The sequence below is a fragment of the Emys orbicularis genome, chromosome 4 (genome assembly GCF_028017835.1).
Source record: "Emys orbicularis isolate rEmyOrb1 chromosome 4, rEmyOrb1.hap1, whole genome shotgun sequence".
NCBI classification, from domain to species: Eukaryota; Metazoa; Chordata; order Testudines; family Emydidae; genus Emys; species Emys orbicularis.
This window is the reverse complement of record NC_088686.1, coordinates 25,269,756-25,295,497: the sequence shown is the minus strand read 5'-3', so window position 1 is coordinate 25,295,497 and position 25,742 is coordinate 25,269,756. Positions and strand designations below refer to the sequence as shown.

The following is a 25,742-nucleotide window of genomic DNA, read 5'->3' as shown; positions in this document are numbered from 1 at the left end:
TTCAGCACATAGTGCAGTTGTCCTGTAAGATGTTAAATGTTAATTCAAGGTATTAGAAATCCTGTTTCTCAGCTTGCACATCCAAGAGAAGAGGAGCTTATGGCTTTTCCCTGAGTGCATTAGCCCCAGAAAGGCTGTGGCTGATCTCCTCTTGGAATATGGTTCTATATGTATTGAATCATGCTTACAAACATTACAGGCAGGAGGTTGGCCCTGCAGCGCTAATGACAGAGAAGGTTGAATGAGCTGGGTTTTATTCTGACTCACATGTTCAGCAGCATCAGGACTGATGTCTCAAGGGGAGTGTGCTTGGCAAACTGAAAAGAAATCTCTCCACTACATTGATTAAGTTGATCTGACACAGATGAGAATAGGAAATGAAGTTCCATCTTCATTTGTACAGTCACTGTCCAGAGCACAACTTCACTGGATGTGACAAACCATATCATCGTGTTTGCTCATGGTAATAAGATTCCTGGGGTTTTTCCACCTACTGCATTTTGGGTCTATCCCTGCCTTCCCAATCCCATATGATGTGGCAGCAATATTGCAGCAGCTGTTGACCCAGCTGTAATCTGCTCAGAAACCAAGATGTAGCTCAGAGATGACTGTACTTGAAGTAGCATGTATAATACAGCCCTAGCCCTCATCCATCCAAGGAAGCAAGGGGTTGAGTTTTTGCTCTTGAATCCTGGCTGCCTCCTGCTTGCATTGACCTATTAAGGCAAGCCAACCACCTGTTGAAGTATGTGTCTCCATTCCTCCAAAGATTAGAAGCATTCTGCACCACAGAACAGGTCTAAACTGAATCTCGTGCCACACATGCATGGTCCTGATGAAAAGGGGGGGGAAATGTTTAATGTGGATTTAAAATGTAACAGTTTCACCCAGATACAAAGGATGGTGCATCTATGTAGCCTCTGCTATAAACATACATGTGTGATATCCTGCCAAAGAGCAATGTTACATAAGCAAAAATCCTTTTAATAAAATTTACAGTATTCTAAAACAGTGCCTGTGGTTTCCTTCAATATTTCATCATCTTTGGTACTACAGAAAAGGTAAGTGCATAGAAATATTACTTCAGATCATTTTTAGCTCTGAAAACTCAAGTTCACAAAAATTGGATTTTTTTTTAACATTATTAATGAAGACGCTAAAGCAAATCTATTGGTTTTCTGGTGCTAGTTTACATATTCTCTTAATCCGTGAGTAAGGACCAATGGTGTCATCAAAAACAAAATCCCAGAGAACTCGAACCCAAGATTGGTGCTGAGGAAGGTTGTCATAATATTCTGCTGCTATCTTCTTCACCTGAAAAGAACAAGAGACCATTTAACCAGCATTGCATTGTCAGAGGTTCTTCTGTGTCTAGCTGAGATTGTATCTTGCCCAATGTAACTTTTTAAGATCCACACCATTAAGTCTTTCAATGAAAAGCATCCCATGTCACAATCTGCTCTATGACTATGAATGATGTAGCATTTTTGACAACTATTTCTAGTGGAAAGAAACGTTGAACTAGCGTTCCACATTTTCCTCTGAGTATTTTTGCACACAATGTTTAGTAGTCCACTTTGTATGACTGAAATACTCCAGCTACAGCCTTGCTTGCACTAGAAATAAAAAATATTACAGAAACCAAAGTCTTTTTAGCTGTAGCATCTAAATTCTGTTCCACTTTGTTTCCCCATTTAATAGTTGCTGTTAACTTAGTCTCAAACTAATCTGGCATCCCGTTAAATTTTCCTGTAGACACAGGCCTGATAAAGAATTCAGGGATGCTCTGGTTCTAGAACTTTGGTTTAAAAAAAAACACCTCTGATCTGTATCTAGAGCCATTTAGAAACTTCATAATGGACTCCTATCTCCAATGGACTGAACCAAACCCTTTAGTCCCAACATGCCTTCAGAATTTGAAAAAAATATGGGTCTGAATCTGATCTTTGTATTTTAGTTCCACGGGACTAGAATTCAGCAGTGTTTTATGAGGCGGGAAGGGATACATGAATTAGTCTGATTCATCATGAGAACAAGGCCTTGTTATGAGCTATCAGGACTCCATCACAACATAATTCACGCATTTTGTGCTACCCACTTTTGTTCCTGAACCCTTAAACATGTTCAGGTGTCACAATTCAGTGAAAGATCAAACCAGTTCAGAAGACACTGAGTGCTGCTTGGCCACAGTTCTGTTTCTCCCTATGTGCCATTACTAGCTGGTATTCTAGCTGCACACCTGACAGAAATTCACCTTGCCTGCTCTCAGAAGTGCTCTCGCTATTGCTGTAGGTATGTGCACCCTTCCCATCAGGGCCGGCTCCAGGCACCAGCTGAGCAAGCTGGTGCTTGGGGCGGCAGATTGAACGAGGTGGCATTCCGCCCAATCCTAGGGCGGCACGGCTGCTTTTGTTTTGTTTTGTTCCGCTCCGGCCGCCCTGTAGGGGGCGGCGGCGCGGAGGATGGGAGCGCCCTGCAGCAAGCCCGGCAGGACAGCCCGCGTCCTTCCCTCCCCGTCGACCGGAGCGGAGCCCTCCAGGCAGGCGGTGCGCGGCACGGCGGGAGGGGCCGCGTGGCAGCGCCCCGCTGTAGCCCTGGCCGCCTCCCTTCTCTCTCTCTCCCGCCCGCTACCTCCCCCTGCACCGGCGCACAGATCACTGGTTTTTTTTTTTTTTGCTTGAGGTGGCCAAAAAGCCAGAGCCAGCCCTGCTTCCCATATAGCTGAGTTTTCATTTGGGGGCTGTAAACATTAACTCAAGTGACAATATCTGAGCAAGTTTTTAAAACCATTTTAAAGATTTTTTGTGGGACAAGAAGACATCTGAAGTGTAGCTTTGGCAGGGAGTAAGGACAGCATGAAAAGGAAGAGATTTCAAGAACTCATGGAAGTGGGAGGCTATAGCAACTTTAGCACTAGCAATATAGTGGTGATACAGTTATTACTGATAAACAGCTCAGCACTCTGCTTCTGCACGTACTTGAGTGTAGCAACAAGAGAATCAGTGGCGCTGCTGTACATTTGCACAAACCTGCCAAGATTATTCTTACCTAGGCAGATTTTTTTTTTTATTGAACTCAGCCCTTTAGACAAACAAAAGCCATAGTGGCCCAGGCAAAGTAGCAGAGCTAAAACCAGATTTCCTTCCAGAACATTATTTACCCAGTATTTAAAAGCCAGCGAGGTTGTTGAATGCAATAAAAATTCCCCCATTTAAACTTGGACTTTTATGAGCCATTCTTCCCATGGAGCCATTTATATGCAAGTTTTTGACCTTCAGTGAAAGAGTTTAAGAAACTCAGATAAAGTTAAAGTGTAAACTGGTGTTAGTCACACTGTAAATTCATTTACCTGTTTTTATACTTCTCCTTTAGCATGAATTGTGTAATACATTCCCAACACGCAAGAAAAGAGGAAGTTACTATGTTAATAAGGACATGGATGAACAGAGCTATATAAATGCAAGGGCTGAAAGCAATCCACAAGCCTTACAAACAATACACACACCTCCCAGGAGATAGGGTATTGTTCCAGGACACCAGGGTTAAGACCAAGTTCTGGTTATCACATTCTGCTGTCTCATAAAATGCCATTGTTTCCATTAGAAAAGATTCTTCACAACCTATTTTAACGCTATTGTGAAGGGCTGATATGCAGTATTAGAACAGTTCCTAAATTTCACCCTAGAGATGGTGACTGTGACTCATATGTACTATTCATGTATCAATTCAGGAAAGAGGATGATTGTATGGGTAAGGTACTGGCGAGCTGGATTTAGACCCTGGTTCTGCCACAAACTCCCTGTATGACCTTAATCTCAAATCATACTCCCTCTGTGCATCAATTCCCCCCCCCCAACCTTTCCATAAAATAGGGATAATCCTTCCTTTCCCCCACCCCTTGTCTTGTCCATTTAAATTGTAAGCTCCTTGGGGCAAGCCTTATCATTATGTTTATGCAGCATCTACTAAATGGGGCCCAGAGCTCAAGGCTCTAGGTGATACTGCAATACAAATTAATAGTTACATTAGCAAAGCACACTAGAATCTTCCGGGAAGTGTAAAATCTGTTACGACTCTTAGATCATCTCCCTCGCCACTGAAATACAGCCACCACTGGAATAGAAAAGCAACTGCATACCATAGTTTGTGAAACTAGAGAGAGAATTTTCAGTAAACTGATTTGGCCAGGATATCAAAGTAACACCCTTACTCTTGCAGTAGTATCATTGGCTTCTTTTTAAATGGCCCTGGATAATCAGGAGCTTGTTTTTATGTCTCCTCTGAATCTACATCTCTAACAGCACATTTCTCTTCACCACACCTCCTTTACCCTAATGCTAAGGCAGTGATTCCATAAGAATGACTGCTATCTCTTGAGCATCACCACCACTTCCTACAGCACTGGGATTTTCTCTGCCTGCCATGTGGGTATGGGCACAGGCTGTTTAATTATTCAACAGGCATCAAGCTCCTTGTATTGTTCTCCAATCCCATGGTTAAGAATCCTGCTATATTGACAAACTCCTGCCCATGTTTTGAAAGGAGCTGAACACAGCTGGCTTTGTTTAACATCAGTTTAAATAGCAGCTCTCAGGTGGTCTACACTACACAAATTGAGTGTGCCCAGAATTGTATGGTCCTTTCATATGCTCATAACATATCTCATGTAAGAGTGCCCTATAGTTTATAAGCACATCAAATACAGTTTCAGCTAAATATGCTTCCAGCAAAGTTAGATCCCAGTTTAAACGGTTTCAGCCTAAATCATGTTAGCACTAATGCTTCAGAAAGTTTTCCCAATATTGTCCCATTGTGCATGGGGAAGGAGGCTTTATATCTCCCAGAATCCATTGTTTCTGAGAGCAGAGCCAGGCTCTGCAAGATAGGTAAGCAGGGGACACACTAAAATGATTTGGCGCAGCCCCACTGTGGCTGTAGAGCAAAATGGCAACATGATTGCCAGGTCTAGCATAGATCCAGGTTGTGCATAAAGCAATTCCAGTTCAGTAAGGAATGGCAGTCCTATAACCAACCCAGGGCACGAGCAGCAGATCAATAGAGTTCTGGGGCTGGTACCAATAGAGAGTGAGAATGAAGTACTGAGCTTTGGAAACCTTACCTTAAAATGTATCTGTTTGAACAGTAGTAGTAGATTTAATGAATTATCTACAATGAATGATTGAAGTTCATGATATCTGTGTACCTAGACACTCAACTTCCCTGCTTTTTATCCAGCACTTAAAGGCTGCAGCTGTGCAGGCAAGGGATGTGCTGGCCGCAGCTTCCCGCCACCCCCATTGGCCTGGGACAGCAAACCACGGACAGTGGGAGCCTCGATCGGTCGAACCTGCCGACGCGGCAGGTAAACAAACTGGCCCGGCCTGCCAGGGTGCTTACCCTGGCGAGCCACGTGCCAGAGGTTGCCTACCCCTGAACTAAACATTGATTTGCTAGAGTCTGGAAGACACCAGCATTTTGAGGGTTAAGTTTGATGGCCTGTTGCCTCTACTGCACGGATAGGCAAACATTTTGGCCCCAAGGCCACATCTGGGTGGAGAAATTACATGCAGGGCTATGAATGTAGGGCTGGGGCAGGTGATTAGGGGGCAGGAGGGAGTGTGGGAGGGGATGCAGTGTGCAGCTCTGGGCAAGGGGTTGGGGTGCAGAGTGTAGGAAGAGGCTCAGGGCATGGAATTGGGGTGCAGCTGGGGGTGGGGGGCAGGAGTAGTGCAGGCAGGGTGCAGGAGGAGTGTGGGGTGTGGGCTCCGGCGTAGTGCTGCTTACCTGGAGCAGCTCCGGGGTGGCCGTGGCACGCACCAGGGCCAAGGCAGGTTCCCTCCCTGCCTGCCTGCCCTGTCCCCACACCACTCCCTCCTGGGGGAGGGGGCGCAGAGGGCTCTGCACAGTGCCCTGGCCTGTAGGCAACTCCCCCAAAGCTCCCATTGGCTCCAGTTCCCAGGGGGCGCAGGGATGTAGTGCTGGCTGCTTCCATGAGTGGTGCAGGGCCCGCGGCGCCATGGGGGTGGCAGTCCCGCAGGCCGCATCCAAAGCCCTGATGGGCCATAGTTTGCCCACCCCTGGTGTATTGTGACATACTGGAAAGTGCACTGAAATAAAAGTACTGAAGTTTCTGTACAGTTCTGCTTTGTAATGTTTGTTGATGTACTACCCCTATAAAGAAATCCAACATGAAAACAGCTGGTATGTTCAGTTGTCTCTGCTAATAGCATCACAGAACGTGAACCATGTACATTGATTTGGACATAAGGAAAATATTTTAATGCAAGTTTTATTTTAAAACCATAATACTGACAGACCAACAAACTGAAGTTAAATTGCTACTAAATGTACTTTGGCCTGATAACTATTATAGGGTACCTGTCATCTTTCCAGTCACCTAACACCTGCTGTAGTATTACTATGGACTACTGCCCTCAAGTAGTCATGGCATTTGATCACAGTACCATTATCTCAAAGAAAAATGGGAGCATTGTGATTAGAGTATAGGACTGGGAGTCAACACCTGAATCCTATTCCTGGCTGTGCCACCAGCTTCCTGCATTATCTTGGGCAAGTTACTTTACATCTCTGCCCCATCTGTAAAATGGGAATACCAATACTCCCTTTCTTCACAGGGCTGGTGTGAGGCTTAACCTGTTAGTGTTTGTAAAGAGTTTTGATACCTTAAGATGGAAGGCATTACAGCAGCCTGAAGCAGCTGGTATGTTGAGGCCAGGGCTTATCCTGACCTGTACTGCCTCATTGTTTACTTGTGCTCCCCCTTTAACCATCTGATGTCTCTTCTCTTACACTGCTTGCAAGCACTTTAAGGCAGGGACTTTTTGTTCCATTTCTACAGCACCCAGGCACCATGGGATACAGGGCTACGACTGGAGCTCCTAGGCACTACTGCAATTCCAATGCTTTACTACAGCTGTATTCATCATCTTCCAAAGTAAGTGCTGTAGTAGTGCTGAAAGTCTAAGGAAAGAATAGGGGAGAGAGAACAACAGTGATAAAAGTATGTTATAAGCTAGCTGTGTGCAAGTTGATAATTCCAAGGTATGTGTAAAAATACACAACAGTTAATAAGCCAGCTAATTCCACTGCTTCTGCTATCAGGTTAACTTGTGCTTCAAACAAGCACAGCTACTAGAGTTATTTTGAGGCAGTCAGTCTAGTAAGCCTGGTTTCACACCCTGCCCAGTACTTTCCCCACGAAGTTTAATGAATAACTCCTTTGCCTCAGGCAATACCCAGTGTAACAATAGATCTTTTTGTCTAATGATGGGGGGTGGGAAGAGATTTGCATCATCATTTGGAGCATTTTTACAAGGGTGTCAATTCTACAGATAAGTAGAATGGATCTTTCTACCACTGGTCAGAAGAGAATGCAATATTGCATTTGACAATGAAAAAATTCACACAAAGACTAGCCAGCCTTTAGCATTACATGTTTTTCTTTAAAATTTATACTTCAGGACAGGATACTAATTTCATGGTATACAAGAAAAGCAGTCATCCCACAGCTCATTGAAGGAGGAGAGGAGTTCTACTGCCATCATATGAGGCTCACATTTTAACAGCTTCTAGGTTACAGCATAGCCTAATGGTTCCTGTTTCTATTCAGAGATCTTCCGAGGGTCACACTGATGCATGTTTTTCCAATGGCAAACATGTTGCTTGGGACATTCTGAATGAGCCATCTGTGATAGAAGATGAAGCTAAATATCAGTTTCTGATAAACAAATGAAAGTGCAGTACAAGGTCCATTTATTCCCTCATTTCCCCATTATGTGCGAGACCTGATCATACTCAAACAGCTCCCGTTACGTACTTGCTGATAGATAACGCTAAAGGTTCTACATCTAAAGGACCAACTATATTGGAGGATTCAACAATTCCAAGGTTAAGCGCTGCAGTTAAGTAGACGTAATGAAGTAAGTTATTTCAAGAAATGTTACCACATTCAAATAATTTATTTGACAAACAATTTTTTAACCATCAATACAGCAGAGTGTTTTTGAGAGCCACTCATTCCATCCTAGCCTGTCTCCTTTAAGTGAGCCAGTGCAGCATGTGCACAAAATGGTCCCTCCAACTGTTGCAGTATTTGTGCATTGTGGTATATCCCATAATTTTATCACAGCTCCCTGGAGTAGCAGCATGCATTTGTTAGTCTTTGATCTATTGAACTGAAGGATTTTTGTAGTGTCCAAAGCCCTGAATGCTCATTAATATTAAGCAGGTACAATATAGCCACTCTAAATATATGCAATACTATATTATCACCTACATATTTGGCCTGTTCCAGTGGTGCCTTCCATTGGTTGTCCTGTCCACAAAATTACACAGGACTTTGAGGGCCAGGAGTTATTCCCTTGAGAGAGAGCTAGGTTTAAGCTCACTACAGTTACTCTAGCCACTGCCTTTGGACAAGGATGCTCCAGGTGGGTCAGGTGCTTGCTGTTAAAATAGAAATTAGAAACATAAAAATGTATTTGGTAATGTTGTGAATTTTGTGCAATAGAGCTGGTTGAAAAAATATTTTCCCTGCAAAAATTAGTTCTGTTTTCTTCTAAGTTGGTCTCCAGCATTTTGGGGTTTTTGGTAACTGAAGAGTGAAGGGAAAAAATGTTCAATTTTGATGTTTCTGATTAAAGTCAAAAATTTCTACCAAAAAAGTAGTTTGCAAAAATTTCCACATCTTCCAAAAGCTATTTTCTGTCAAAGATGTTCACAGAAAGTTTTCCGCCAGCTCCAATGTGCAATAACTTTAAAAATTTGTCATAATCACGACATATTCGTCTCCTTCTCTTTGTATCTCCCTCCAAGGTCCAAAAATCAGAGTAGTCTGTACACACTGACCTGCACGTGGAACATGCTTCCAGACAAGTCCATGACTCTTAGCTAGTTCCGCCATTCTCCCGTGTCCCCCGCACCTGCCCATTTTATACAGTATCCTCCTCCCTCCCCCCGGATGCATCAGTGAGGAGGTGGGAAGAGGCACCAGTGGTTGTTTGAGTGCCATGAAGAAGCAGGGGTCACATTACTGTTTTTTTTGCTAGTGTCCCTTTTTCAGGTCTCAGTAGTCTGGAACACATGCCTTACAGCCATCCCAAGTCCCCCCCGAAGTACACACATTCACTTATGGAGCAACACTATTCTGTTTGTGTGTGCAGAATGTACTCACTAACCTTGCTCTGCTTGGCATTGCAGAATATTTTTATATTCACATTTTAAAGCATAATCAATAAAGGTAATTGCAATCAAAACTTTAAAATGAAAGCTACTTTCAGGAAGGCTGTGTCCTGCATTCCTCTCACTGGAAGCAGGGAAGCTTTGAGGGAGCCAAGACCAGCTGATGACCAACTCGACTGATTTTGGGTCTGTCACCACCCTACTCCAGGCACAGGGGGCAGAGCCATCACCTGAAGAGCAAGAGCACTTTGGAGCAGGCATGGAAAGCCACTTAAACAGTAACACCTGTGCTTCCCCACAGACACCAGCACTGAAGTAGCTCCCGTTGAGCCTGCACAGGAGGAGGCATGCACAAGGATTGCTCAGATTCAGTGTGCCCACAACAGTCGTGGGGATGCTTGTGAAATGTCAAGAGTACTTGGATGGACAGAGCATTACAAGCATGAAGTGGTGCTTGAACCAATACTGAGAACACCAGAATTCTCTGCAATAAACAGTAGTAAAGTGGAGTCCATGCCATTACTTTGCCTCAGCTTCACCACTCCTTTTGGATCCTTCTCTCCTGTTGGTCTGTACACAAAGGGTCCCCCCGCTATCCTATTCCGCATTTGAATCCCTTCTTAAAAGGGGTTCTTCCATAAAGGCCAGCATTACCACAAAAGCAAGAAGAGCTGTTAGGCACTTGTAACAAAAACAGAGACAGAGGCAAAGCCATCCCTGGCCATCCATGTGACAGACTGCCAAGAGTGACATTTTGATTACCTAATTTTAGACACTGAAAATCAGGCCATGTTCATGACAGTGAATACTTAGCACTTTCTGAACGTCAAGCCAAATTTCATACATTCCAGTTTAGGGGACCTAAACTGAAACATCTACAATCACCAGTCACTTTTGGCCCGTGTCTCTGAACTGTGTTTTCAAAGGTTCAAATAGATTCCAAGGCCAGAAGGGACCACTGTGATCATTTAGTCTGACCTGTAGAACACAAGCTATAGAACATTCCCAAAATATTTCCTAGAACAGATCTTTTAGAAGAACATCCAAACTTGATTTTAAAATGGTCAGTGATAGAGAATCCATCACAACCCTTGGTAAATTGTTCCAATAGTTAATTATCCTCACTGTTAAACATTTACACCTTATTTCCCATCTGAATTTGTCTAGCTTCCTCTTTCAGCCATTGGATCATGTTAAAACTTTCTCTGCTAGATTGAAAAGCTAGTTATGAAATATTCATTCCCCACGTAAATACTTCTAGACTAATCAAGTCACCCCTTAAACTTCTATTTGTTAAGCTAAAAAAATTGAGCTCCATGAGTCTTAACACTGTAAGGCAGGTTTCTAATCCTTTAAACATTCTTCATGGCTTTTCTCTGAACCCTCTCCAGTTTATCAGCAGCCTTCTTGAACTATGAGCACCAGAACTGGACACTGTATTCCACCAGCAGTTGCACCACTGCCAAATACAGAGGTAAAAACTTCTACTCAAGATTCCCATTTATGCATCCCCAGGTTTGCATTAACTTCTTTTTGGCCACAGCATCACACTGGCAGCTCACGTTCAGTTGATTATTCCCCATGACCACCAAATCTTTTTCACAGAGTTACTACTTTCCAGGGCAGAGTCCCTCATTATCTAAGGCCTTGGCTACACTTGCCGATGTACAGCGCTGTGAGTTAAACCTGACTTCGTGCAGCTGAGTAGGGAAAGCGCTGCACTCTGTCCACACTGACAGCTGCCCAGCGCACTGTCGTGGCCACATTTGCAGCAATTGCAGCGCTGTTGGGAGCGGTGCATTATGGGCAGCTATCCCACAGAGCACCTTTTCCCATTCTGGCGCCGTGGGTTGTGGGAAGGGGGCGTGGGTGCGGGGGATTCTGGGTCCTGTCCCAATGCCCCATGATGCATCGCTTCGCATCCCAGAAATCCCTTTGTTTCAGTCCACCTTTGGCGCCATCTTTCAACGGTTTCAGAGTGCACCGCGATCTGTCTGCGTATGCTGACGAATCTCGCCAGCACGTCACGTTTGGTTGTCAAACTATTCCTTAAGATCCAAAGTGACAGTGAGAGTGAGGGTGAGGAGTCCGACGATGCTATCGAGCCGCGTAACGCGTACGACACGAAATTGCTTGTGGCATTCACGGACATGCTCAGCACCGTGGAATGCCGCTTTTGGGCTCGGGAAACAAGCACTGAGTGGTGGGATCACATCGTCATGGAAGTCTGGGATGACGAGCAGTGGCTGCAGAACTTTCGGATGAGAAAAGCCACTTTCATGGGACTGTGTGAGGAGCTCGCCCCCACCCTACGGTGCAAGGACACGAGATTGAGAGCTGCCCTGCCAGTGGAGAAGCGGGTGGCTATTGCCATCTGGAAGCTGGCAACTCCAGACAGCTACCGGTCGGTCGCAAACCAGTTTGGAGTGGGAAAGTCGACCATTGGAATCGTGTTGATGCAAGTTTGCAAGGCCATTAATCGCATCCTACTCAGAAGAACCGTGACTCTGGGTAACGTGCAGGAAATAGTGGATGGCTTTGCACAAATGGAGTTCCCTAACTGTGGAGGGGCGATAGATGGGACGCACATTCCTATTCTGGCACCACCCCACCTAGGATCCGAGTACGTTAATCGGAAGGGGTATTTCTCTATGGTTCTCCAGGCGCTTGTGGATCACCGTGGGCGTTTCATTGACATTAACACAGGCTGGCCCGGAAAGGTGCATGACGCACGCATCTTTCGGAACACTTGGCTGTTCAGGAAGATGCAGGCCGGGACTTTTTTCCCCAGAGCGGAAGATCATGGTAGGGGAAGTTGAAATGCCCATTGTGATCCTTGGAGATCCCGCTTACCCGTTAATGCCGTGGCTCATGAAACCCTACACAGAGAGACTTGACAGCAGCAAGGAACGGTTCAACTACAGGCTGAGCCGGTGCCGAATGACTGTGGAGTGTGCCTTTGGCCGTTTAAAGGGCCGCTGGCGATCTCTGTATGGGAAGCTGGACTTGGCTGAAAACAGCATCCCCGCGGTTATATCTGCGTGCTGTGCCCTCCATAATATTTGTGAAGGGAAGGGTGAAAGCTTCACTCAGGCATGGACCTCTTAGGTTCAACACCTGGAGGCTGAATTTGCACAGCCAGAGAGCAGGGCTATTACAGGAGCCCAGCGTGGGGCTGCAAGGATTAGGGATGCCTTGAGGGAGCAATTTGAGGCTGAAAACCAGCAGTGATATCTGGTGCCCTGCACAGGAGTGAAGTGCAGTAGTTCCAATCTTTAGGAATCAGTGTCTGCTTAGCAGATAAGCAGACTTGCAGTGCCTGTTTATTTCCTGGGCTAAGGAGTCTTTTACTTTATGCAATAATAAAGAATGTTTTCAAAGCCAAAGAATCCATTTATTGAAAAGAAAAAAAAATTATTTATTGAAAAGAAACAAGGGGGTGGAGTGGGGAACAGTACAATCACAGATTCGCATATGTCCTGTCTGGTGTGCTGTGCAGTGAGTGCTGCACTTCAGGATAGCTATACTGCATGGTGATGGGGGTTGAGTGCAGAGGGTAAGGGTCGTGGTTTTCAGGGCTGGGTGGTGAAGATACTGGTGTTGGAGGCAGTGGGTGGCGTGAAGAACACGGAAGTTGGGGAAAGTGGGTTGGAGGTGACAGTGGGGCACAACGGAAAGAGTTTTGGGACAAGGGCTGTAGGGGGGGGTGGCGTTTGCGGTACTGCTCCTCTTTCTGCATGGCTACCAGCTCCTGGATAGCATCTGCTTGGCGCTCCAGGATGCTTATGAGCCTATCAGTGCTTTGCTGCCGGTGCGCGGTGCTTTGCCGCCGGTGCGCTGCATTTTCCTGGCGGATCCTGCTTTCTCTCTCCCTCCAGTCCTGTGCTTTCTCATTCTCTTTAATAGATTGCCGCATCACTTCTTGCAGCATGTCTTCTTTGCTTTTTCGCGGTCTCTTCCTGAGTCTTTGCAGTCTCTGAGCAGGCGATAAGAGGGACGGCTGAGGTCTCAAGGTTGATGCAGCTGTATAGGCAAAATGCAACATTTAACAGAGGCAGCATTGTTTATACCAGACAGAGTAATGATTCCCCCCGCACTTAAGGAGTAGAAAACACACAGGGTCTACACAATAGCATCATTTTCCCGTCCGAAACAGAGCACACATATCCCACGGGAGCCTCACAATGGTGAGTAAGGGGGACTGATTGTTTCAGGGCTGCACTGTCCTCTGGGTTTCTGTGCCTTGGGGAGAGCCAACAGCTTCAGGGGGCACCTACACTGAACACTGTCCCAACATTTTCCACAGGAGTTCGTCCTGGATGATATCTCGCTGCTGAGGGTGACCTGGGAAGCAAGGGAGGGTATTCTACTGCAATGCGGCTTCCGCCCTGGCCCATATGCAGCTTGCCTGTGTGCAGCAATGGTCCCCCCTCCCCTCGCGGCACAGTGGCGCGGACACGTTAGCCTGGCTGGGACAAGGACCACGGCGGCTCTCCCGATAAACCTGCGCAAACGCATTGCACACGTTCTGGATGAGACATTCGAGGAGCTTACCGAGGCCGATTACCGCGATGTGATAAACCACATCAATGCACTATTCCGCATCTAGGCATGCATGCCTAACCCTCCTTTCCCAAAGAGCCCGCACCGAAAAAATTCCTTCCCGGAAAAAAAAAACTGCTTACCGGGAACCTGCTCTTCCGTTTGTCCTCCACCAAGTACCGGCTGCTGCGACTGGCTACCTTCCTCCTGGCTCGAGAAGAGCTCCTGGCTGCATGGCTCCAGGGATTCCGGGGTGTCTCCATCAGGCCCACCACCATGACTCCCGTTTTCCTCCTCCTCCTCTTCCTCCTCCCCCCCCACACCGGCTCTGAAGTGTCCATGGTGGTGCTCGGAGTGGAGGTGGGGTTAACCCCAAGTATCGCATCCAGCTCTTTGTAGAATCGGCAGGTCGCGGGGGGAGCACCCGAGCGGCCGTTTGCATCGCGGGCTTTGTGGTAGGCACTCCGCAGCTCCTTCACTTTAATCCTGCACTGCAGGGGGTCCCGGTCATGGCCCCTTTCCATCATGTCCTTTGATACCTTCCTGAAGGTATCGTAATTCCTACGGCTGGAGCGCAGCTGGGACTGTACAGCTTCCTCCCCCCAAACACTGATGAGGTCCAGCAACTCGCCCTTGCTCCATGCTGGGGCTCGCTTGGCGCGTGGAGGCATGGTTACCTGGAAAGATTCGCTGATAGCACTCCATGCCACGCCGGGCTGAGCAAACAGGAAGGGGATTTTTAAAATTCCCGGGGAATGTAAAGGGTCGGTCACATGGTTGGTTACCTGAGGCCAGGGCAGTAGAGTTTGAACTGATGACCAGAGTGGCTAGAACAGGCATTGTGGGATACTGCCGAATAATTCTGGAGGCCATTCACTGCGCATTGGGCGGCCACACTGGCGCCGCAGCGCTGCAGCAGCAGCGCAATACTCGCTATTCCTCTCGGAGAGGTGGAGTACATGCAGCGCTGCAACCACGGAGATACAGCGCTGCAAATGCCTTGCCAGTGTGGACGGGGAGTGAGTTACAGCGCTGGGGGCGGCTTTACAGCGCTGCAACTCGCAAGTGTAGCCAAGGCCTAAGTATGGCCTACATTCATTGCTCCTAGATGTGTACATTTACTTTGAGCCATACTAAAATAATATTGTATTGTTTGCTTGCACCCAGTTTACCAAGTTATTCAGATTGCTCTGAATTAGTGACCTGTCCTCTTATTTGCCACTCCCCCCATTTTTGGGTCATCTGCAAGCTTTATCAGTGATGATTTTCTTCCAGGTGATTGATAAAAGTGTTAAATAGCATGGGGTCAAGAACTGTTCCCTACAGGTCCCCACTAGAAACATACATTTTGAAACCTATAAACAAGGAATCATAATTGAATGGGTAACTCAGCCATTTTAAATCCATTTAAACGTGTGTCATATTATTTATATCATTCTAGCTTTTTAATCAAAATGTCATGCAGTACCAATCAAACGCCTTACAGAAGCCTAAGTACATTATGTCAAGACTATTACCTTTTTCAACCAAACTTGTAATCTCATAAAAAAAAGTCATTTTGACAGAATCTATTTTCCATAAACCCATGTTGATTTGCATTAATCACATTACCCTCCTCTAATTCTTTATCAACCAAGTCCCATATCAGCTACTCCATTAACTTGCCCCGTTGTCTGTGTCAAGTTGGTAAACTCTGTGAGGCTGAATCCAAGCCCATATGTTCTGTTCAGCACCAAACAGGGTCTGCAATTACACTTCTTTACAACTCAACTGGTGAACTGATCACTGGACAAGTTTCACTTGATAAATTGCTGCTGTTTCTAGTTTACACAGAAGCAGCCGACTCATTTTAAGTTATTCACAGATCCTGTTCCAGAACAGCCAAAGAGAATTTTTACACTAAAATTTAAATAATCTGAGCCACCCCAGGATCTGGTATACGGAGTAGAATGTTCCATTGCAGACTTAGTGTATGCAGCTGACACAGCAGCCATCTCAGCTATCCCCATATACAGGAGCAGCAGAAGCTCTCTAAAAGTGGGGGGGGGGAGGCATGAGCACCCGAACCATGGCCCCGCCCTCCCACACTGTTTGTGTCTCCCCCCTTCTCATTTGGGAAAGTGGCGGGGGGCATTCCCCCCCCCCATTCCAGTCCCCTGCCCATATATGAAGGGCACCATTTTAGACCTAGATGTACCTCCATCCCATAAAATCTACTAATCATTTCCACCATTGCACATATATTGTACACCACAATAAGCTGAAGAGGCCGAACGTAGGAAGTTGAAGAATTGGAACTCTTAGGTAATGTTTTTCATGCAAAAGAAATTACTATCATATTGTTAAACCCTCTTGCACTGTCTGTGCGTAACCCTCCGCCACACTCCCATTTTTGGGTCTTTGACCTCTATTTTCTCCCACAACAGTCTTTTGTCAGTTTGAAAGATATGCTTTAGCCTTAGTTAAAAGTGGCTATTGCTATAATACAAGCCATTCCAAATTAAGCTACTCTAGCAACTTTTACAAGGATCCACATATATGCTTACCATTGGCAGCTTGCATCCAGGAATGCTGGGGAAATCATGGTGCTCCATGTGGTAGCCTGCATTAAAGGTGATCCAGTTGAGAGGTCCATAATAAGAATAGGTTTCGTAGCCTTTTAAGAACATGTAATGTTCTGCTATGAAGTGCCCGGCAATAGGATGCAAACCCATGCAAAGTAATGTGCCTGCTATTAAATAAGTAACAGGCTTCAGGCCCCATAAGTAGTAGATTATAAAATCAATAGAGAATTGTACCAGGGCATTAAATATTTCCATCTGAGTAACTGCTTTGGGGTTCACATAAAGAGGTCTCAGGCCATAGAAGAATGGTTGGAGGATGAGCCAAATAAATTTCCGAAATGGAGTGCAAAAGAACCAGCCTTCGAAGTCAGTTGGAACATCCACATCCAAAGTGTCTCCACCAAGGTATCGATGATGGTCAATGTGGTATTTCTTGAAGGAGGCGGAGTAAGGAAGTCCAAATGGCAGGTTGGCAAAGACTGCAAACCATCTATTCCACTTAGCCTGCTTGTTACCAAAGGCAACATTGTGTGAAATATCATGGATCGCTAGCGCCATTGAGTGATTGATGCAGCCCCCAAAAGCATAAGCCCAAAAGAAAATCCATTTCCAAGATAAATCTTTCACCAGGTAGCAGGCTAGAAGCTGTGTCAACACCATTCCAGACACAATCCATTTTAAGTGGGGATCTGGTCCCATTAGAGATTTAATTGTTGGATATTTGGCTGAAGGGGGGGGAAAAAACAAAACAACTCATTAAGTATCAGGAAAGTAAGCATGGTCACCACGTGCATTCCTCTCTAATTTCTTCCATTAAAAGTTTATGCACGGAGGCCTAGTCATTCAGAAAGTAATGCACAGGTACAGAATTACTCCCATGCAGTGTGCATTAACCCTACTGAAAGAGTAGTTTCAAACACTGTTACCCTGCACCAAGCCTCTCTTGAGCAAATGTACAGCCCTGATGGGATGGGGAATGTGTGGTTGTATCCTAAGAGCCACTAAATTAAAAACTGCAGGAGCACCTTGTATCAAGCAAGTCACTCCCCTGGCTACTTAACCTGATCCAATTGACATTTCTCTGCTCTGGATAACAGCAGATTGATGATAGAACCACAGAATGGACTCCAAAGTAGACAGAGGTGTTTTGACACCCACAAACCAGAGGTGCTAGCAGGGAGGCAGAATATTGGACACAAGACACATCCATAGAGAGTACTTTTGTGCTCTTTTGTACAGGCCCCAATAAGGGAAAAACACTAGCATTTTACTCATTAATCTGACCTTTTTAAAATCACCAATGGTTATATCAGGAACCAGTCCTTGTTTGCACTGACATCATAAGAGAAACCAATGCTATAATTATCGGGAGAAAGGAAGGAAGATAAGTGGTAGATTTCCATATCTTTATGTTCATTAGCCTTCATAAAGTTACACACCAGGGACAGGTATGAATACCACCCAGAAAAATCCATAATAGCCTGATATATTCTGATTGTGGGTCTTCACAGCACCATGGAAAGATATTGCAAAGAGATAAGACATCTGATTTATCCCCCAGGCTAGTTCAAGATTCCTGCCTACAGAACATTTACTAAAATGCTAAGTCCAATCCAATTTTAAGTAGTTATCAATATATGTAGCTACAGCATTAGAGATCCATTACAAGACATTTGTTATATGGTAGGAACATGTTTCTGATATAAAAGATGTAAAGTATTTGGCAACATACTCCTTTAATTGATCAGAGTGTCCTATTTAGCACTTTACTCTGTTGGGTGTGTATCTATAAGAAGTTCTATTTTAACTGCTAACCCTCAATTTACGCAACATGATGGGATAGAATTAGTGGATATTGACAGTGCTCAGCATTTCCAGTTAATACTAGCTATTGGGAAACACTGAAATCCTTGGAGGAAGGTGCTATATAAATGCAGAGTATTTGTCACTCTAAGTGCCCATAACAGGAGTTCTGGGTATTCATGGAGCATCATGCACTTTGATAGTGACAATGTTGTCAAAGATGAAAAAAGAAGAAACAACCATATGTTTTACATAAGGATCATGAATTCAGATTCTTCTAGAAGGTATTACACATTCTGTAAATTATGATTTATTCTTTACAATGAAATCAGATTAATTTGACTAAATATACTGTGGGGAAATCTTGGCATCTCTACTCACGCTCTTGCTTGGGAGCCGGAGGGTTGATTGGGTGGGATTAGTTCAGATTGTGATTGAGGATGAAGAGGAGTTAAATTAGTAATTCAGGGTTAGAATCGGTCTCTGTAACCCAGTAACATCTCACTGTGGCCAATACCATATGCTTCAAGGAAAGGTACAAGAAATTCTATAGAAGGCAATTATGGAATGAGGTTTTATATCCTTATTTGATAGGATAAAAAAAAAAAAAAAAAAAAAAAAGCACTCTGGATGTTCTCCCCCATGCCAAGTAGTCTGATCTTGAACCACAAGGAGCTCTTTGCTTCAGGATATCATGCAGCAATGAATTCATAAGTTACTTATGTAAAGATGTATTTCCTTTTATCAGCTTAAATATGTTCCCTTCTGGTTTTGTTGAATGTCCACTTGATTTACAAGAGGAAAAAAACCAAAAAAACCACAAGAATGTGCAATTTCCTTTTTGTGCCCCATTTCATTATAGCCTCCTATTAGGTCCCCTCTTTAAAGAGATCCTATATCCTTTCCAGTTTTTCCTCACATGAGATTCTATGTCCTTATCACCCATTTTTGGAGCCTTTTTTTCTGCACGACACATATTAGTAAGTATAACTCACATGGGGAAAGTTACAGGATCAATTCCTTAATCTGGGAACTGTGGCTGCAAACTGTATTTGTGTCCACACTGGGTGATGGGTGAATTTTTTATAATTAGACAGGTAAATGTCATCTGACCATTACACCATATTTGCTATTTCATCAAGATCAGATTATGAAGGTGTGGAACAGTGCTGCTGTGGATACTGTAAACATCGGAGGCAATGCAAATAAGTCCTGTGACTTTGCCAGCAGTGACAGGTGTAACACATACAGGATATGGAAGTTTTGTACTAAAATAAAAATTCAATTAAATAGAAAAGTGAATGTCCATAATCTCAGTAATTCAGTATTATTTATAATGTGGAGGTTTCCAGAGGCCCCATTGTGCTGGGCTCTGTACAAATACACAGGAAGGCACACCCAGCCCTGAGAAGCTTGCAACATCACTTTTTTTATTCCTATTACCAAAGCATGTATGAGCCCTAGTCACAGACCAGGACCCCGTTGTATTAGGTGCAGACATGCCAAACCCATGGGAAAAAACTGCAGAAATTGGTCTTGTTTTTGGCTTAATTGGCTTGTGAGTTGCTTGTTGGCTAATTTTTGGTTTGTAGCTTGTTGGGCTTGTAGCTTTTTTTTTTTTTTTTTTTTTGGATCGGCTCCCGGCAAGCAGGGAAAGGGGGTGGGGGGAAAAGAGTCAGGGGTGCACAGTGGGCCCACCAGTCCCAGACTCCACACTGGGAGAATCTAGTCACAGAGTGCTGGGGTTCTGAGGGATTGGCTTGTTTTGAAATGGTATTAACTTGATTTTTGGCTTATTGTGAAAATCGGGGTGCTCATTTACCACGTGAAAGTTGGCAACTGTGATTAGGTGCTGTATAAACATACATAATTAAACAACTGCCACGTTCTTATTTCAGATGAAGTTAGTAGATTTATTTTAGTATGCCATGGGATCATTTCTCAATACCCAGCCAGCTAGCAGCATTAAGGCACAAGGCCGTCACATAACATCTCATCCTGAAGGATGGCATCATGCAGTCCTTTGGACAGATTGCCCACTGTAGGCATTAAACCACATACAGTGCATTTCTACCTAACAAAAACACCCACAGGAAAGAGGTCTACTCATGTATTAAAAGGAAAGCATCTCCTGAATAGTTACACAATTCAGATGTTTGTCCATTATTTCAAAGCCATTTAGTGGCTTAGAATATTTTTGCATACATATTTAAAAGATAATAGAATAGTTGACCAATTGTGCAATATACACAATACCTTGCACTAGAATGTAGGCACCAGCCACATCTGAAAGCAACATTTTCTGATCATGCCTGATTGTATTGAAAGATACAGTAATAAGTACAGAAAAGAGCTTGCAGTCAATACAAGTACCTTACTATCTGCATAAGTTTAACCACAGTCTTGTTTCTGAGCTAATTTCAGGAACACTGTATGTAAGAAACCCGTAGGTAAATTCTGGCATAATAGTTAGTGGCACAGAAAGATTGTCCTTAGGTTAAAACTGCCAAACATTTGTTGACTATTTTTCACATACCCTTTAGTCTCCTATGCCATTATTGCACTGCCAGAAAATAGAATTGAAAAGAATCGCTGAGATTGCTAGGCTTGCTGTACTTACATACAGCAGGGGAAAAAAATAAAAAGGCTCTTAAAAAGGCCTCCTAGTTCATGAGAGCAGCACGTGCAAAGTATTCATTACTTTGTTGCTCTGACATATGCAAAACATCATGGCACATGCTAATGAACTTTAATGAACTTTAGCTCAACTTTAATATAAAGGGTAAATTTCATCCCTTAGAATAGTCAATCATAATTGATAATTGCAGTTTAACCATAACTAAAAGAAGACATGCAGATGAAGGAGATCCATTGACTAAGAAGAGCTATGTCAAAGTGGGTGTTTTATACAAGGTCAACATTTATTTATGAATCAGGCTAAGGTATTCCAAAAGGCATAGGAAGAAAGAACAAATGTTTCCACCTGAAAAAAGTAACACACACATTCAGAGCCTGTGATACTACCATGATAACTTTTCATGGATGCCTAAGTTCTTTGGCCTATGTGGCCTAACAATAGCTATCAGCCCTTGGTGTGTCCTAAACAGAAACATTGGTTCTTCAAGTAGCCTTATATGAGACTTTCTTAAATTGCCTATGCAGCACTACAGGTAGGAAAACTCATGTTTTAATAGACATTTCAGCCCTTTGTTGCAGCACAGCAAGTTAGTAAAGCATCCTTAATGGTAGGTGGTATTATTAGTACAGACTTTGCAAGAGTAGCTCAAGGGGATGCTGGTCAGAGCCTACCTCAATTTGCTTTTTGCTTAAATAGGGCTTGTACAGCGTGAAAGGTTGTGAATGGTTCCAGAGGTAACAGATTTTTAACACCAAGGATGTTCCCCTGCAGCATTTTTGGCTCAAACATTACAGCATTGGACTAGAGTCTGAGACCCTGACTAGGAAAAGTGACTAAACAAACACTGACTACTTGCATTGCACAATGGAACCAAGTGAAGGCTGCACTGTGTTGGGATGGTGCCACATTGGTGTGGCCATACTGAATGAATGGTGTGAGAACATATCTTGACATAACTGAACTGCGAAAGAGAATTCTGGGAACAGAATCCTTCTCTTAGCATCAGGCGGATGCCAGAGGTGAAATTGACTGGCTCCATGCTGGGTGTATGATTAATACTGATCTTTGAGTCAGTAAATATGTCCACTTGAAAGCAAACAACACGTGCAGAACATCTTGAGTGGAGCCTGGGCTGACCGGGGCATCTCGACCCCGTTGAAGTACATCACACGGGGCTGAAGTGAATGATTGATAAGGGAGTGAATGTGGGGTAATGTTCAGTTGGCATCACTCTGCAGTCTCCTCCTAAAGTATTAATTGGGTAAAAATTAGTAGCCACACGCCCACTGGGCATGTTTTTAAGACATGTGACTCCTTTAAGGAAATAGAGTATAAAAATCAAGCAAATTAAATTACTGTTGAGGGATTCCTTAATTAAAACGCTTAATGCTGCTAGACAGAGTAGCCAAAACTCTGCTCCGTGGGCTCAAGTAGGACTGTGAACCAGAAGGGTCTCCAGGCAGTCAAGGCCTTGCCTCTAGGGAATCAGAGATAGACCAGAGGGCTGAGGAGACCAGACCTGGAGAGAAGAAGCCGTCCATAGAATTGGTAACCACCTTCTCTGTTTGCCAAGCAGGAACTGTGTGAGGCTAGCACAGGGCCTGTTTGTGTATGTTTGTGAAAGAGAGGCTCGCTAAGAGGAATGTATAGCTCTTAACATATAGTTCTTAATGTCTAACATAGGAGTTATTTGCTTAGTGTAACCCTTTACTGCTTGTGTAATTTCTTCTCAAATAAACTGCAGTGTATGCAAATTACTGTGGACCTTTTTCACTGGTATGACAGTAATCTGCTCCAATGGGAACCATTAAAGATCCATTCAGGGGTAGTAGCTCCCTGGTGCCAACCACTGCACTTTTACAATGGAGACATCCCTTCCCTGCAGAGCTACCTGCCAGTTTGTATTCAAAGGCAGCCTGCTCCAGGCACTGTGCTCTTTCATGGACGTGCCTCAAGTACTCCACATTCTTTTTGCTGATACAGACTACTACTCTGAAACCTTACTTTTGTTTTGTAGGGTTCCCCCCCCCCCCTTCATCTTATGCAATGAAGGTCACTGATTGAAAGTAGATAGCTGTTCTTTGTGTATGGGAAACAAAACATTTTGTAATTATTTCTTTTAATAATCTAAGTTACTAGCAACAAAATTAAGGAAGTTTACCCTAAAAATATCCCTTTAAAAGGTTCAGAATGAGGAGCATTAGTACGCTACAAGTCACTAACTAGTAGTTGCTCACTGAGGTCATCCCAGTCAAAAATGGTTTTGAAAATACTGTAGCATATTAGAGTCAGTCATCTTGTTTCATTAATGTCATATGTTAAACTGGTGCTGTGGAATTAGTCTTCCCACATCTAAGACCCCTCAGTCAAATGGGTGCAGGGCAGGATTATAACTACACAAATAGAGATTTCCAATTACAATTGGAGAAATCTTTTCAACATGGCAAGAAATAAGTAGGGGATAAAACCTACTAATATTGTCCGAGGCTACTGCTCCGGGCTCCCCCTCTGCATCAAGAATGGCAGTGGATCTCTTGCTCTGAGCTCCCCATAGTGTTGCCTCAGAGAGCTGAGCAGGTGGTACCTTCTCACATGCAGAACAAGAGGTGGAGATCCAATCAGGCCTGCAGCTGCCAGTGGCAGGACAGTGGGGGCATTTCTCCTTGCTGACATGAGACGCTTACATCGTATATTTAATGTTTATAGTGGCATAACTATGCACAGCATATTAGAGAGAAAGACAGAAGGGAGGCTGTATGCCAACAGTAAGGAAAGGGAGCTCTAAAGAAGCAGCGGTTGGAACTATACTTCTGTTTAGCAGAGAGGGGAAGTTTTATTCCCTCATGCTCCTCTTTATTTTGACTCATGACTAGCTGACAATAGCAGCAACATGCATGTGCAATGGAAGTAAGGACATTCCTCTTCACACCAGGCTTTCAAAGGGCCTTATAAGCAAAGGGGGAAAAAAAACCCAGTGACACCTGGGCCTCCAGGACAGTGCCCTGTTAAACAAACATGAAGTCACTCTGAAGTGACTCCCTGCCAGAACAAATAAGAGGCACCAAAAACCACAGCATATTTAACCTTACCACACTGCTGCGCCCTTTAATTGATCTGGTATTTATATGGAAGAAGGATCAAAGTAAATATATTTTCACTCCATTCTCTCATGAAAAGGCTTTGTGTTTTTCAGCAGCTCACCAGAATGAACAAGCCCTTTTTTGTGTTTTAATCCCTCCCTTCACCCACAACCCCCAGCAAGCTAACTTGGGGATACTAGCACCACATAATGTATCATGATAAACCAGATGGCTTTAGATACAGAAATGTTACACTCACCAACCCTTAAACTCCCTCTCCCCTTTTGGCTTAGGTGAGGTAATATATTCCCCCATAGGTGGCCAAGGATCTCCTAATTTCTCTATTCCCTCGTAGAGAGAACCAGATGAGGACTGGATAGATTCCGTTCAGAAACCCTCAATACAACTTTTAATTAACCACCAGGTGTGCTGTTGAGTGACAAGAGACACTGCAACGATGGGATGTTTGTGGTGATTTGGTGTTATTCTCAATGTTGGCCCAAAAGTGACAGTTTGATATTGAGGGATAGAGCAAAGCCAGTATTACTGCAGGTATTATAATTAGAAAAGTATTTGCTATTAGAAGACCAAGGACCAAAAATGTAGGACACTAGCCTAAATACTTCTGAAAAGTCACTCAAGGAGTCAAAATATAAAAAGGTTCCTTGCTTTTGTACAATCTGAACTTCAGTTCGTCTTAATTTGAGCAAGTAAAATAAAAAATATTTAGTCTAAATGAGAGGTTGGTTGTGATGTTCCCTAACCATATCTGGGCTTTCAGTTGGGATGGTTTATTTCAGATTAAAAGAATCAATGAAGACAGTGTAAAGTCTCCATGAGAGAAGCATAATAGATGAAGGTCAACAGCAGCCATTTTGAACTCATTCATCACAGGGAGTGCTTTTTAGGTACAGTAAGGTGCCCAATGTACTGCAGGATACATGGTAAAAACAGCCTTAGGCCATGTACTGATGCAGCTGGGCTGCTGTAAGATCTTCTGTGTAGCCTCTCTATGCCGTCAACATAATTAAACCACCCCCATCAAGCGCCTGTAGCTATGTCAGCAGGAGAGCGTCTCCCGCTGACATAGCACTGTCCACACTGGCACTCCTGTTGGTGTAACTTGTCATGTTCCCACCCCTCACACACACACACACCCTTGAACAACATAAGTTACACCAACAAAATTGCTAGTGTAGACATAGCAGCCAAATAGCCTCTATGGCATGGATTCAACCACAAAGTCAGACACCAGAAAACAATGGTGATTTCTTGCAGTTGCTCACTAAAGTTATGTCTACACTACAGCCTATGTCAGCAAAACTTATCTTGCTCATTCACACCCAAGTTACACAAACGTAAGCGCTATGTCAGCGGGAGAGGTTCTCCTGTCGACATAGCATATGCTGCTTGCGGAGGTGTTTTTTTTTTTTTTATTCCAACAGAAGAGCTCAACCCCGTTGGCATAGAGCATCTTCACCAGATATGCTGCAGCAGCACAGTTATACTGGTACAGCTGCACCACTGCAGTGCTGTACATATAGGAATAAGTCTTTCACAAAAGACTTACCCTGTATTGTCAGAACAAAAGAATGGTCATACTGGGTCGGACCAATGGTCCATCTAGCCCAATACCCTGTTTTCCAACAGTGACCAATGCCAGATGCTTCAAAGGGAATGGACAGAACAGGGCAATTATCAAGTGATTCACTCCCAGCATGTGGCAGTCAGAGGCTTAGGGACACCCATAGCATGGGGATGCATCCCTGACCACCCTGGCTAATAGCCATTGATGGACCTATCCTCCATGAACTTCTTTTTTTTTTTTTTAACACAATTATAGTTTTGGCCTTCACAACATACCCTGGCAAAGAGTTCCACAGGTTGACTGTGCATCAATTACACTGTTTTCCT

The 25,742-nt window shown here is 44.1% G+C and overlaps 1 protein-coding gene across 1 annotated transcript in view; it reads right to left on the bottom strand.

Annotated features, from left to right (window-relative positions):
• Positions 1-1,167: 1,167 nt before the first annotated feature.
• DEGS2 (delta 4-desaturase, sphingolipid 2) overlaps positions 1,168-25,742 on the bottom strand; it is a 30,339-nt gene continuing 5,764 nt past the window's right edge. The window contains exons 2-3 of the mRNA XM_065403981.1: positions 16,290-17,032; positions 1,168-1,314 (exon numbers count right to left, since the gene is read on the bottom strand). Of these exons, the coding sequence (XP_065260053.1) occupies positions 1,168-1,314; positions 16,290-17,032 (890 nt within the window). The remainder of the gene's footprint in view (positions 1,315-16,289; positions 17,033-25,742) is intronic.